The 14,881-nt window shown below is 35.3% G+C and overlaps 1 protein-coding gene across 10 annotated transcripts in view; it reads left to right on the top strand.

The window, feature by feature from the left end:
* CNOT1 (CCR4-NOT transcription complex subunit 1) overlaps positions 1-14,881 on the top strand; it is a 154,158-nt gene that overhangs the window by 48,429 nt on the left and 90,848 nt on the right. For all 10 annotated transcript variants that reach the window (XM_057493550.1, XM_057493551.1, XM_036897937.2 and 7 more), the window contains exons 3-12: positions 4,415-4,522; positions 5,099-5,197; positions 5,569-5,637; positions 5,727-5,781; positions 6,396-6,599; positions 7,817-7,985; positions 9,722-9,848; positions 9,990-10,100; positions 12,312-12,482; positions 12,912-13,039. In XM_057493550.1, the coding sequence (XP_057349533.1) occupies positions 4,415-4,522; positions 5,099-5,197; positions 5,569-5,637; positions 5,727-5,781; positions 6,396-6,599; positions 7,817-7,985; positions 9,722-9,848; positions 9,990-10,100; positions 12,312-12,482; positions 12,912-13,039 (1,241 nt within the window). The remainder of the gene's footprint in view (positions 1-4,414; positions 4,523-5,098; positions 5,198-5,568; positions 5,638-5,726; positions 5,782-6,395; positions 6,600-7,816; positions 7,986-9,721; positions 9,849-9,989; positions 10,101-12,311; positions 12,483-12,911; positions 13,040-14,881) is intronic.

Raw genomic sequence — 14,881 nt, 5'->3', positions numbered from 1 at the left:
GGCAGCGCCGGCAGGGGGATCTAATGGCAGGCTGCTTATCACCATGAGGGGCTTCAGAGCTGCCTTCCCACTCATGGGGTTAGGACACCTTAAGTTCCTCAGGATTCCCAGCCTTCTGGACTGAGTGTGCCGGGACGATTCCATCCAGCTGTTAAGCCCCTGTCCCTTTAAGACTTTCAAAAAGCACTCACTTTTCTTTTGTCCCAGGGGAGCCGGCTATGGGGACCCGCTCACAAATTTTACTTTTCCCTTTCTCTAATATCCAGTACACCATGCACTGTGTGTGTGCTCCCAGTGCAGATTACTAGGGCTGGTTATTTAGCAGCCCTGTGCTTCCACTCCCTTCCTACTCTGACTCCTTTCCTCCTGCCGGTGAGCTGGAGTGGGGGGTGTGCTCGGGTCCCGTCTGGTTGCGGCTTTGTATCTTACCCTGTTCATGAGATGCTGAGTTCTTGCAGATGTAGATGTAGCCTGGCTGTTGTACTGTATCTTCTGGTTTCTCTGTTAAGTGTAGTTGTATTTGTTGTATTTTCAAAAATATATATGGTTTTGGGAGGAGATTTCCGCTGCCCTACTCATGCTGCCATCTTGTGTCGTCTTCCCATTTCACTTTTCTAATGTTTTTCTTTGGTGGATGGTTTGCTCATCAGAAGTGGCATCATGAGTTGGTTGTTCCCTCAGCTTTATCTCTTCCACCATTCTGCAGTTTTTATGTGGTGAGATGGGTCTCTAAATATATAGCCTCTTTCATGGCTCATCTTGCCCTAGATTCATCACTTGAACAAATGAAATTTTTTCATATATATATATATAGGCATTCTTCAGTCCTAAATATTTTTATTTCTGGATTTATTAGCCCCAGATAGAAACTTGCATTTCTTCTCATTTGAGTTAATCACTAAAGAATGAACTTTCCCTCTAGTACAACATGGAGATATAGCCAGTAATTCTGTAACATCTTCCTACTTGACAGATAGTGATGGTGCTAGTGGACTGGGTAGGATTTACTAATATGAATAACTGCTGTAACTTGAAACTTATAGGTTGTATATCAATGATACATCAGAGAAAAAAACAAAACCCAGAAGTATCTACCGTGTCTCTCTGGGCCACTTTTTGAGAGAATGTTTTGGTGAAAATGGAATTAAAAAATTTTTGTCATTTAAGAGACTGGAATAGTAAAAAGTACTTATTTAGTTCCATTAGCTTTTACCTAGTAGTTTAAAGTTTTTGTCCTTAATGCTTTTTCTGTTAGAAGTAACCTTTCTGTTTGCTGCAAAAATTTTACATTTTAATATATTAAACTATTTGAGTAGATGCACTGTATAAAGCAACCCAATGTATTTGTACAGAAAATGCAATGTAAAATGTGAGTGAATATTTTTAGCAGTTAAAATATGATTAACAAATGTAAGAAATACGAAATGCTACATTATTTGTATGAAGCCTTATGTATTTTTAGATATAGTGTAATTATTCCAGTTGCTATAACTGTAATCATAATGTAGAGTTACTGCCTTAAATATAAATTTTAAAGATCTGCCATTTTTAATTGTATAGAATCTGTGGCATTTGGGGGACTTCAGAGATAACCTCCTAGGCTAGGTTTTGTATATTTCTTTATATAAATTTTGAGCTTATGAGAAAATCCGTGTGTGTGTGTGTGTTTAAGTGTTTAATCTATTTTTAGGAGCTTGTTTTGAAGCCATAAGTCCTCAGATAATTGATGCCTTACCAATTTTTAACCAAGGAAGGATTTTAAAAGTGGTAATAGAGAGAGGGATTTTTGTTGTTTCTGACTGGAAGTTAGCTAGCTACCTCATAAGATTACCCATTACCATTTGTGGACAACCTTATTAGGAATTTCCATATAATGTAAAATAAAATGTTTGAGGTTCTTTTTCTGAATAAGATTTAATATTTCAAAAAAAAAAAAGATTTAATATTTAATATTTCATGTAAGTATCCTTTACAGAATTAGTCCTTAATTTTCCCTCATGTATGTTCTCTAGGCCAGATAGTGCCCCATTTTCCCATCCATTCCACATGATTTTCTGAATTTCTACTGTCATAGATGCAATAATTTTTAATGTCTCTCTTAACATGTGAGTCCTAGATGAGAAAGTTTTACTGTAGCTACAAATAAGATCATTACAGAACTATTGTAGAATGCCTTTGATATAGTTACTTTATTTTTAATACAGCCTGAAGATTGTGTTAGTCAAGATTGTATGGTAGTTACTTAACTAAATCTTTGAATTATCTTACTCTTCTCTCCTGTCCAGTGGGTGGAATTTTAAGTAAAAGTATCTAGTGGGATCAGTAAAATCTTATTTCAGCATCTCTGCAACCCAGGATTGTATTTTTTTTTTTCAGGATTGTATTTTTTTTAATGTCACTTCAGTTTTAGAAGAAGAAAACAGTTGCTCTTAGTGAAGGGCAGCATGGTGTCACATATATTATACATGTATTTTTGAGACATATTTTCTAGTGTTGAGAAGATTGAGTAGCTATAAAAGCAATTGTAAAATTATAAAATAATATAGAAATAAATGTAAAGGATAGTAAGAGATAAAAAATTTTGCTGATTAAACAAAAAACTTCAAAAGTTTTTTGTTTTGTTTCTTGGTCATTGACAGTCTAATGGAATCTCCCATTTTTTAGTTTGCTGTAACAGTACCAGATAAGAATGTTGATCAATCAGAATCCCTCTGGCTTTTTTTTCTGTTACTGAAAAGCCTTTGTGCACTGTCTATCTTCTGTTTCAAATGTTCTTCCAGCTGTATCTGTGGTTCTCATTTCAGTATTTTAAGTCACAGCTTACAATATTTTTAGGAATGCCTCTCTGAGGTGCTACCTCCCTCCCATCAATATCACATAACCCTGTTTTATTTTCTTCATATGATAATATTTCAGAAATTTTTTCCTGTACTTTTCTTCCTTCATGAAAATGTACTTAATGAGACCTATGGAACCTGTTGGTTCCTCTAGTGCTGTGTTTGCAGTACCTTGAATTAGGTATCTAGCATGTACTCAGCAAATATTTATCAAGCAGATATGCTTGATCTTTTGAGCCAGAGGGGTCTGGTTGGTTGAGCGTAATTCTATTCTTAAATAATTTGTGTTGGCTCTTCCAGATAATGTCTTCAGCATTCCAGAGGTTAGGAAAACAATAATCTCTGCCTTTCTAGGATTTAATGAATAATAAGAACCCCAAAACCGGTGTATTGTGAATAGGTTCATGGTAATCTTTAGAAATAGCAGAGGTTTTTATCGATTATATAGATTTTAACTTTAAGATGTCTGGGGACAATGTAAAAATTGGTCTTAACTCCCAGATTTTCTGGATGGGGAAAACTGGAACTGAAATAAGTTAATTTAGACAGCTGTCACATAATTATGCAGTGAGAAGAGTATAAGCTTTGGATTCTGATGATGAATCCAGATCCCTCAACTCACAAACTATTGTTAGCCTTATGGAGTTAGTTTTATGTTTCCATCTCCTCATTCGTGAAATGGGAGTAACTTGGGGTCTGAGTTGCTGAAAATTGAACCAAGAAAGCCCAGTAGCATATTTAGCCCAAAATCTAGGTAGCCAAATACTTGTTATTTGTGATGTTTTAATATATGATTACTCTGCACATACAGTGTGCTAAGCTGTGATTAGATGCAAAGAAGTGAACATAACCATAAATTTTCTGTTCTTGTACAACTTAAATTCAAGTTAGGGACATAGAAAAGAAATTAACCAGGTGATGGTCAGTGCTATGGGGGAAAATAAAGGCAGGGTTAAGGGGTGATAGTGAGACAGATCTTGTTTCTTTAGGGAGGGTAGTTACAAAGTCCTCATTGATGAGATGACTGTAGAACAGAAACCTAAAAGAAGTGCAAGAACAAACCATGAATAGATACCTGGAGCTTTACCAGTGGTAAATTTGAGAAACAGTAAGGAACTAGCAGAGCTCAGGGATAGTGTCTGATAGTACTGAAGTCAGTCTGGTTTAGGGTCTTGTAGCCTATTGTAAAAGTCAAACTTGTGTTGGATTTCAGGGTATATTTTTAGGGCAAAAATAATGCTTAGAAAAAGTGATGCTTTTGTGAGTCCAGTTTGTTATAAATTATTGCCTTATATATTCTTTGTATTCTTACATGTTATGCATGTATACTACTTGGTGTTTTTGGCGTAGATGTTGAACAAAGCAGTTATATGGGCTTATATTAACTGGAAACTTTTCTTGCCAGTGACTTAAAAAATAATTATAAAAATATTGAGATCTCCATCTCAGTGATTCCTGTAACTCTTATTCCAAAATAAACAATTTGTAGAATAATGTAGGATTTTGCCTAGAGATTGTTTTTCTTAATGAAATCCTCCTTAATGTTGACTACAAAGTCATATTTTTGGTCTTTTTAGATTGTAAATCGGCACGGTCCTGAGGCAGATAGGCACTTATTACGCTGCCTATTTTCACATGTGGATTTCAGTGGCGATGGTAAAAGCAGTGGCAAAGATTTTCATCAGGTATTTGGGGCTTACAGAGTTTATGTTCACTTAGATCTAACTGTTCAGTGAATTTTTTGAGGGGAATAGTACACATAGCAAATGACACATATAAGTAGCATCCAGAAATAATCTTAACAGAATGGCTAAAACGTATTGGGACTTCTCCTTTTTTGGTCTTTCCCTTCTCTTCCTGGCTACAGACAATTACAGTTACCTAGTTCAGGCTTAGAGAGCTGGGGATCCAGACCAGGAAGGAGGAATGTGGATAAGTCCTGTTTGACATAAAAGTAAGGCAGAGAGGGGAATCTCTCTGTTCTAGATTGAATTTTTTTAGGCTTGGTTCTCAGTCTGGTAACAGTTCGTTATGATATTATTCCTTATAGTTATCTTGTCAGTATGCTCTATTCTGTAGAGGTTTTAGTTTAACACTGTTGCTAATAGACTTTAAGTAACTTCAGTAGGATTTTTAAAGAGCTGATTTTGATAATTTAGAAACATACAGTAGTGGATTACATTTAATGTTCTGAGCACCTCTGCTTCCATTTGTGCAAGATGACTGTTAATGCTAATGAAAATTGATTTTTATTTTTAAAGACTCAGTTTCTGATTCAGGAGTGTGCGTCGCTGATTACGAAGCCAAATTTTATCTCGACGCTGTCCTATGCTATTGATAATCCATTGCACTATCAGAAGGTTGGTATTGCTTTTATCTTTGGCAGTCCTAAAATGTGATCTCTTATTAGGCTTCCTAAAAAGACCTTAAGCCTTGATCTCGTGGTATGTTTTAATTTTAAAATTGCAGCTTTAAATATTACTTCAGAATTTCTGTAGCTTTCTGACCAAAGCAAGACAGTTTGAAAATAAATAGAATCTTACTAAAACCAGACCATGTGAAGGCCTGTGCTTGTCAGCTCAAAGTTCTAAGATATCATGTAGTGTTTCTAGAAACACTACAGGATTATGACACTCCTATGTAGCTTCATAATTGGGTGAACATATGCTTTTAAAACCTTTTTGAATTGTTAAGTTCTTCTTGCTTTAAAATAAAGTTCGATTTGTTTCAGAGTTTGAAGCCTGCACCCCACTTATTTGCCCAGCTGAGTAAAGTTCTCAAGTTAAGCAAAGTACAAGAAGTAAGTGATATAAGAAAAGAGACATAGGCAAAATTAGAATTAAAAACAGCTGCTTGACTCTTTGGTCCATCTAACACTTCTTATTTCAGGTAATTTTTGGCCTTGCCCTCTTGAACTCTTCCAGCTCAGATCTCAGAGGTTTTGGTAAGTTCCCTTTTCCCCACAGACCCTTTAGTGAAACTAGAGTCTTTAAAATCCTTTTTTTTAGTGGATGTAAAATACTATTATTTTCTGGTGTACAACATAGCAATTTGACAATGTACATTACAGAATGCTCACCACAAAAAGTACAGTTATCATTTGTTACCATATAAAGTTACTACAATATTATTGACTATATTTTCTATGCTGTATCCATGGGCTTTTTAATCTTGAGGATCCATAGTTGAGATTTAGAGAGTAAGATAGTTTAAAATGATGTTCTTTTGGTCTCTCTTACGTATGCTAAGAACACATATAAAATTTATCCTCCTAACAATTTTTAGATGTGCAGTTCAATAGTGGTAATTAGATCACATTATTGAGTAACATATGTCTGGAATGAACTTCATCTTACAAAACGAAACACACTCTATTTCCCTCCCGCTGGGCCCTGGCACTGGGTCTATTTTATACCTACTAACTAGAGGTATGAAAACAGAGGGTGAAGGGTGAGTTGGTGAATGAGAATGATGATCATTTGTGTTTTAATGATATGTGACTTCTTACCTATTGCGGAGCTGAAATAATTTGTGTTTTTTGGTTTGCCTGACTTCTAGCTGCCCAGTTTATCAAACAGAAGCTTCCAGATCTTCTGCGTTCTTACATTGACGCAGACGTCAGTGGAAATCAAGAAGGTGGCTTCCAAGATATAGCAATAGAGGTCTTACATCTCCTCCTCTCCCATCTCCTCTTTGGGCAGAAGGGAGCATTTGGAGTTGGACAGGAACAGATAGACGCTTTTCTTAAGACACTGCGCAGAGGTAAAGGAATGTCTGTAGCTTACAAAGGATGATTTCTTTGATTGAACACAAATATATGACAAGGATTTTAGAATACAAATGAAGGCAGTGATGTACCTTCTGTTCTTAAACTTGGTAGTCTTTTTTTTTTTTTTACCTTAATTTAAAAAATACTTTATTGCCTCCAAGTAATCTTTTTTATGTCTACTAACACTTTCAGCTTTATAGTCAATTTTGTTTGACAGTAATACATCTAAAGCAGCGTTATAAAGTTTCATCTAACAATCTCTATCTTTTAAATGTAACATTTAATCAATTTATATTTATTTATATTTGTACATACCATCTTATAGTATAGTATTTCTTTTTCCTATATTTTCTATGTTTATTTTTCTCTTCTCTGCAAGTTTGGAAGTTGTATATTTCTACTCCTTTATTTGTGACCCTCAAAATTAAAACTTGGTAGTCTTTTAAGGGAGTTTTTATAATTTAGAAAATGAAAGTGAAAGGCCTCATTGTATAAAAGGTATAAAGCGAACATAATTTCATTAATCATGTTATATAAATACAATCTCAGTTAAGACCTGGTATTTTTTCGTGCACTTTTTTTCCTCCTTAGAAAGGTGAGACTACATTATTATGACATACTCTTTTAGTTTGAAAAATTTACCACATTATTAATGACATACTGTAGTTTGAAAATTTATTGCTGTTGATATACCTACTTGACCTTGGCTATTGGCATTATTACCCCAAGGTAACTCCTGATTCCATTGTTGCCATTCTTACTCTGATCCTTCTTTTAGAGAGAGAACTAATCTTTTTAAAACAAATCTTTGATAGTGAAATAATCACTATCCATCTTTACTGTTATTTTTGTTCACTATAATGTTTATATAGTTTAATTTTAGCCTGCATTAACTTTCACAGTGATACAAAGTTTTCCACTTGTTAGTGAAATAAAGTAATATTTAGTTTGTGAATTGGTCAGTAATCTGGAATCCTAATAATAAAAAAATAAGAATACACTCATGAGAAAGTTTTGTGATACAAAACATGTAAATTTTGGAATTTGTGTTGAAGTCATAACTTGGTCTAGTTAGACTGGAAAAAAGTGAATAAAGTTTGCTTTGAATATGAACATGTGGAAGACTCAGGATTGAGGGACTTTTAGAGAGAGTAAAAGAGAGAACTTGTTTTTAATCAGCATAGCAGTTGTAACCTTTTCACTCCTTCAGATTTTCCCCAGGAACGCTGTCCCGTGGTGCTTGCACCACTTTTATACCCTGAAAAACGGGACATTCTAATGGACAGGATCCTGCCTGATTCTGGAGGGGTGGCTAAAACCATGATGGAGAGCTCTTTGGCTGATTTCATGCAAGAAGTAGGATATGGCTTTTGTGCAAGGTTGGTAATAAGATATACATTAACTTGTGATTACTCTTGTGCCACACACGATGTAATTTCTTTAAAGCAAGTTCCCCAAATTCCTTAATACGTTACCTTTGTCTCAAGAATTTTACTTCTAGATTTAATCTTCCACGTACAGGCATATCTAATTTTACTGTGTTTTGCAGATATTTTATTTTCACAAATTGAAGATTTGTGGCAGCCTTACATTGAGCAGATCTGTTGGCAACTTTTCCCAACAGCATTTGCTCATTTTGTGTCTCTGTGTCACATTTTGGTAATTCTTGCAATATTTCAAACTTGTTCATTATTACTGTATTTGTTATAGTGATCTGAGGTTAGTGATTATGACTCACTAAAAGTTCAGAAGATAGCTAGTGGTTTTTTTTTTAAAGCATTTTAAAAATAAGGTGTGTACGTTGTTTTTTAATATACAATGCTATTGTACACTAAATAGACTACAGCGTAGTGTAAACATAACTTTTATATGCCCTCGACACCAAGAAATGCGTTTGCCTCACTTTATTGTGGTATTTGCTGTACTGTGGTGGGTCTGGAACCGAATCCACAATATCTCTGTGGTATGCCTTTACTGGTTTTGGCGGCAGCTGTAAATATCCTGGTGGCTGAATTTCTTTCTTTCCATTCCCCCGCTAGTTTCTCAAATTTAGGATTCAGAGGTTCCTAGACTTGTTGCCAGGATAGGCACTTCTAGATTTAGGGGATTTGTGAAACTGGTATTAGCCAACGTGTCTAATTTTCTTGTCACTGTCCTCACACTTAATTTTCTCACTGTACCTTTATCTTCTACAACTTCCTTTTCTGCCTCTCTTAATACCGTGTCTCCTGCATATTTTTCCTCACTTCCCAGGGGCACCAAAAGAAATTGTTTCACCTTTTGGTAGCACCTGCAACTGTGCTATATAGTGGATTGCTAATGTTTTTCTGAGTGTAAGTTAATTAAGGGCATTAATGTGCTTTGTGTTGGTTTTAAGTGTCACTTAAAATGTTTTAAAAACTCTCATATAAACCACATTTCCACTTACGTTTGTAAGTGTATTTGTTGTATGTGCATATGTGCCTGGCATAAAACTTATAATTAATCTTCAAGATGCAAAGTAAAAAAGTTAGGATGTATTTTCAGGAATTGCACACTTTAGAATAAGCAAACTCACCTTGACTATCAGTATTTTATTTTGACTTTCAGTATTTTAGAGAGTAACTTGATTCATTGTGAAGATTGAGGAGGATAATTTTGTGTTTTTGGAAGGATAATCATTACTCTTGGTTCATTTTCTCCCTTTGATCTTTTATACTTTCCCCATTTTTTTTTCAAGTTTTGTTGAGAAATAATTGATATACGCCACTGTGTAAGTTTAAGGCATATAGCATGATGGTTTGACTTAACATGTATTGTGAAGTGATTACCATTACAGGTTCAGCTACCATTCATCTCATACAGACACAATAAATAAAAAGAAAGAAACATTTACCATTTTCTTACTTAAATAGGTGGAAATTCTTACATTCCTAGCTAATGTAAGTAACAAGAAATGAAGCTTGTTACTCTGCCTATTTAGTAAAATTCTAGGGATTTCCCTCAAGGACTCATTTAATTTTTTAATTTTTATTTTACTTTATTTAATTTTTTCAAGGGCTCATTTTATATTAGCATTTCTTAACCTTGATATTGAGGGTGGTAGCATTTTTCTGAAGTTTAATTTCTGTTTCAGTATTGAAGAATGTCGCAATATAATCATGCAATTTGGTGTTCGGGAGGTCACAGCTGCCCAGGTTGCAAGAGTTTTGGGAATGATGGCTCGAACTCATTCAGGATTAACAGATGGAATTCCATTACAGGTGAGTGTAGAAATTGGTAGTTTTACAACATGAGTTAATTACCTTCCCTTTTTATTTACTAAATTAGAGTGTGATTGTTCTACCAACCAGGGCTGAATATTAAATACTTAGGTCTGTTTAATTCTAATTTTACTTCTACAGAGTATCTCTGCTCCTGGCAGTGGGATCTGGAGTGATGGAAAAGATAAAAGTGATGGAGCACAGGCACACACATGGAATGTAGAAGTCTTGATTGATGTTCTCAAAGAACTAGTGAGTACATGTAATTCATGCTGTTAGTGTGATACAGCCCAAAGAAAGCAAATTTCAATGACTGATATGCCCAGCTAAAGGAAAAGAGCAATGTTCTGCAATTCCCAACTTCATTGTCTCAAAAGTAATGAAGTGTCCAAGATAATTATATACTAGAAATAATACATAGTCAAATTTCAGTTTTGTTCATTGGGAGTTGTTGCTACATAATTTTGAGTGGCACTTTTGACGTGATCTGAGGAATGTTGGTGTGTGTGGTTTTTTTTTGGAGGGATGAATTTGTTGCAAGGGAGCAATTGTATGAGGAATTACTGAGAAAGGAGGCCTTGTAAATGTTTCTTGGAAGGTACAAAAATATTCCCGCCAACCTTGATTTTTAGTGGATAGGGATGATAAAAATCCATACTTTAATCTTACTACTTCTATTTCTGAAATATCCACAAACTAATTGGCTCCCAGATTAATGAAGTATGTCTCCTAAAATGTTAAAATACTTAAATAAAACACAAAGAAGTGAAACTTTCAATAGTAGAAGGTAGTGACAAAATTTAGTCAGTGGGAAAATAGTGGAGTCAAGATAAAATATCATCTGTCTTGTTTGTAAAATGTCAAGGAACAAAATATAATATTAAGGACTGCATGTACTTAAAACGTTCTTTATGAGGTGTCAGGTTATAGTTCTCATTTTTAGTTTTCTGTATTTGTAATTTGTAGGTAAATTTGAGTTATGGAAGATCATGCTGTTCTTTATGACCTTACAACTTACTACTAACACCATTACTGAGTTTTCTTTTTCTTATTAGTAGATGGATTTAAAGTGTTCAGACCTATTCTCCTTTACTCCTTGAGAGGAAAAAATAATACGTGATCATGGCAGAAAACTTGGAAAGAAAGAAGAGCAAAATAAAACCACAGTCCCATCACTTAAGCAATAAGGAGTTAATTGTTTTGGTTTTGACCTGTGATTGTCTTGTAAAAGTGAAAACATGGCCTTCTCACTCAACAGTTCCATCTTTCTACTTTATTGTCCTATTGAAAATACTCTAAGAACTGCAGAGGACCATATTGCATGTTATCTGAAGCTGTTTTGATCTGTTTTCAGAGATTGCAAAAGGCTATATAGATGAGCTCCCACACTGTGGTGTTGAACAATTGAGCTAATTAGTAACCTTTTCTTTTCTTATATGTTAGAAGTTTCTGTACATTTTTTGTAGGCAGGAAACAGGACAATTTCAGATATGCATAGGGGTCAATAATTACTTCTCCTGACTGCCCACCAAGGATGGGAGGAGGAAACCACAAGGGTATGTGGGCTTAACTCATTTCTATCTACGGTAGTGTTGTTAAAGAGTGCATTTATGGTTCTGTTGTGTCACAGTCCTGAAAACAAATTCTACAAAGGAAAAATTGCTGAATGCTCTTGTTGCTTTTGAGTGATACCCCCTTTAAAGTTTGTTCTTTGCACCATATACAAAACAAGCATTAGAGTGTACATGGCCTGAAAGGAGTCACCTTAGAGCAAAACCAAACTGGTTGTGATACTTTGGTTACAGAAATTTAAAAGCAGAGTTCTTCCTTTCTAGTATAAAATATATTTAATACTCTGTGCAGAGTGTTTGGTAAATTATTTCTCATAAACTTGTTTCCATTGCTCTGTGTTTCTCATAAGGAGGCTTATTCTGGTTTTTTGAGTACCTTTTCATAGGATGTTTTTTTAAATGGAATATTCAGTCATTTTGACATAACGTCTCTAGACTACTTTCCCTGGTGCATACATTGGGATGCTTTCAGAAGAGATCTGTAATTAGTGAAAGATGGTGTTGGGGGTAATTGATTTATCATTGCCACTTTGTTTCAATGTAGAATCTTGGTATAAAGACAGGTGGCACTGAAAGAAGAGTTATTTATTTGCCATGCTGTGGTGGGAGTGCTCCTTTGAGAGAGTAGGGGAAGAGAGAGTTCTTTTCATACTCACATGATCTGAAGTATGTTATGAATAGAAAGGTTGTAGTACCTAGCTAGTAGAGCCAGTTGAGTCTGAATATTAAGAATTTACCTTTCTAAGTCTTTGGGAAATGCCAGAAACATTCAGATGACTTTGAGTTTATTATGATAACATTTTGATTGAACTTCAGATTTAATTTGGCTTTAGATAACACATCAAAATATGTACACTTTTGTTGATTAAGCTTTGAAATGTTTTTCTTTCAGAACCCGAGTTTGAATTTTAAGGAAGTAACTTACGAACTAGACCATCCTGGGTTTCAAATTCGTGACAGTAAAGGACTTCATAATGTGGTTTATGGCATTCAGAGGGGTCTGGGTATGGAAGTGTTCCCAGTAGATCTCATATATAGACCTTGGAAACATGCAGAAGGCCAGGTAAGTGGCTGCTGTTTAGCTATAGAAGGGGAACAAAATAAAAGCTGACTTGTTATTTAGTGCCATCTACTCATTGATTAAAATATTCTCTTAAAGTAGAATTTGTTTTGCATAGGTCAGAGATTGTCATAAATTTTGAAATGATTTATAGCAGCTTAGTACTATTCAGATTCAGTTGAAGTGTAGCAGTCAAGCTGTTTCCCAGTAGTTTGATGATGTTTGTCTCCAAGGCCATCTCCTCATACAACTTTCATAAGTTGCATGTGTGTGAGTTATTGGTGGTTTTGAAAAAGCCAGTAATTAAGATTTTAAGGGGATATTGTCAGTCTTAATAACCTTAAGATTCAGATTAGCCTAGTAAAAATGTTTCAAATTTTATAGCATTCTGAGTCTTTTTTGGTGATAAGGACTTCCTTTCTCTTGTTCCAGCTCTCCTTCATTCAGCATTCCCTTATAAACCCAGAGATCTTCTGTTTTGCTGACTATCCCTGTCATACTGTTGCCACTGATATTTTGAAAGCACCACCAGAGGATGACAATCGAGAAATTGCCACATGGTAAGCACTCTCATCTAGCTTTTCTAGAAAAGGTCACTTGTACTTTTTTGAAATATAAAACTAATAGCAACTACATAGTTAAAAGGTCTAAATGAAACAGTATTTTTAATGAGTCTCCTTACCTTAAGTTTTTATAGAGGCTGTGTTGGTGGGTTAAGAACCTATTTTTAATCCTCTTCTGTCTAGATAGTTACGTCTCTCCTCTGCAAAGTCTGCCAGTAGGTATTTTCTGAAGCTGTCAAGTGTGGGAAGGAGATTCATACTTCTTTCTTAGTATTAGATCCCTTTCTTCTTTCTATAGATTAACTGACAGTATCCTGAGATGGCCAACCCATCAAATCTAATACTTTCACCTAAATTACCTAGTTTCTCTGTGTTCCAAGGGCTAATTTCTGAGGGAGAATCTTACTCTGGGTTACTCCTGGAACTCCAGTCACTCCTCACTGGGGATGTGTGGTAAGGATGGTCAAAGTCCTTCCATCACTGGTGAATGTAATAGGGAAGGGGCATGGTCTGGTCCCTGAAGGCACCTACTTTATGATGTTTCTTCTGTTTTTCCCCCTAATCATACTCTCCTGGGATACTTTCAAGCATGGAACAGAGTATTGTCTTTATTTTTTGCCTGTGGGTTGTACTTTTAGGGCAGTTTAAAGTATCAGGCATTGTCAGACCTTTTTTAAAAAGGAATGATAAACTTTCTGTAAGGTGTTAACATGTGGCTTTGGGGGCCAGATAGTCTCTGTAGGAACAGCTTAACTCTTCTGTTGTAGCACAATATAAATATATGTGTTGGGGTCTGTTACAGCAGAGTATTATTTACAGCAACAGGCAGCAGGTGTGATTTGGCTTGTTTACATCGCCAAATTTAGTTTGCTATTTCCTGTTCTGAAAGATTGACCCAAGCGGTGATTTGTTCTAAAGTGTGTCCTTTCCCCATTCAATCTTATTTCTTTGCATTACCAGAGTAAGTGTTCAGGCTGCATTTTTGTGAAGGATTTTTCTTGTATATGATTTGTGTCTGTTAATACTTTGGATTTTTGACTATTCCTAAACTCTGTGACGTTTTCTATTTTTCACACCAATAGTAAAAGTCTTTGATATCTCTTTGATAAGAAGGATCTGTGGTTATTCTCTCTCCTTCACTACTTACTCCCTGTTAATTTGGAATGCCTTTGAAATTAGCATGAGAGTATATAGCAACATAAAATTTTCTTTAATAAGGTATCATTGCTATACAATCTTATGAAGGTTTCACATGAGCAACATTGTCAGTACTACATTCCCCCCATTATCAAGTCCTTCCCATATACCCTATGAGAGTCACTGTCCATCAGCATAGTAAGATCCTGTAGAGTCATTATTTGTCTTCTCTGTGCTATACTGCTTTCCCTGTGCTCCTCTACATTTTGTGTGCCAATCAAATGCCCCTTAATCCCCTTCTCCCTCCCTCCCCATACATCCTCCTCATTAGTTTCAGTCCCTTCCCTTTGGTAACTGTTAGTCCATTCTTGGGTTCTGTGAGTCTGCTGCTGTTTTGTTCCTTCAGTTTTTTTATTTGTTTTACTCCACAGATGAGTGAAATCATTTGATATTTCTCTTTCTCCATGTGGCTAATTTCACTGAGCATAATACCCTCTAGCTCCATCCATGTTGTTGCAAATGGTAGCATTTGTTTTCTTATGGCTGAATAGTATTCCATTGTGTATATGTACCACCTTTTCTTTATCCATTCATCTACTGATGAACACTTAGGTTGTTTGCATTTCTTGGCTATTGTATATAGTGCTGCAATAAATATAGGGGTGCATATGTCTTTTTCAAACTGGGCTCCTGCATTCTTAG

Source organism: Manis pentadactyla, chromosome 15 (genome assembly GCF_030020395.1).
Source record: "Manis pentadactyla isolate mManPen7 chromosome 15, mManPen7.hap1, whole genome shotgun sequence".
Classification (NCBI taxonomy): domain Eukaryota; kingdom Metazoa; phylum Chordata; class Mammalia; order Pholidota; family Manidae; genus Manis; species Manis pentadactyla.
Note: the sequence above shows the minus strand (reverse complement) of the source record. Positions and strands in the feature narration are given on the sequence as shown.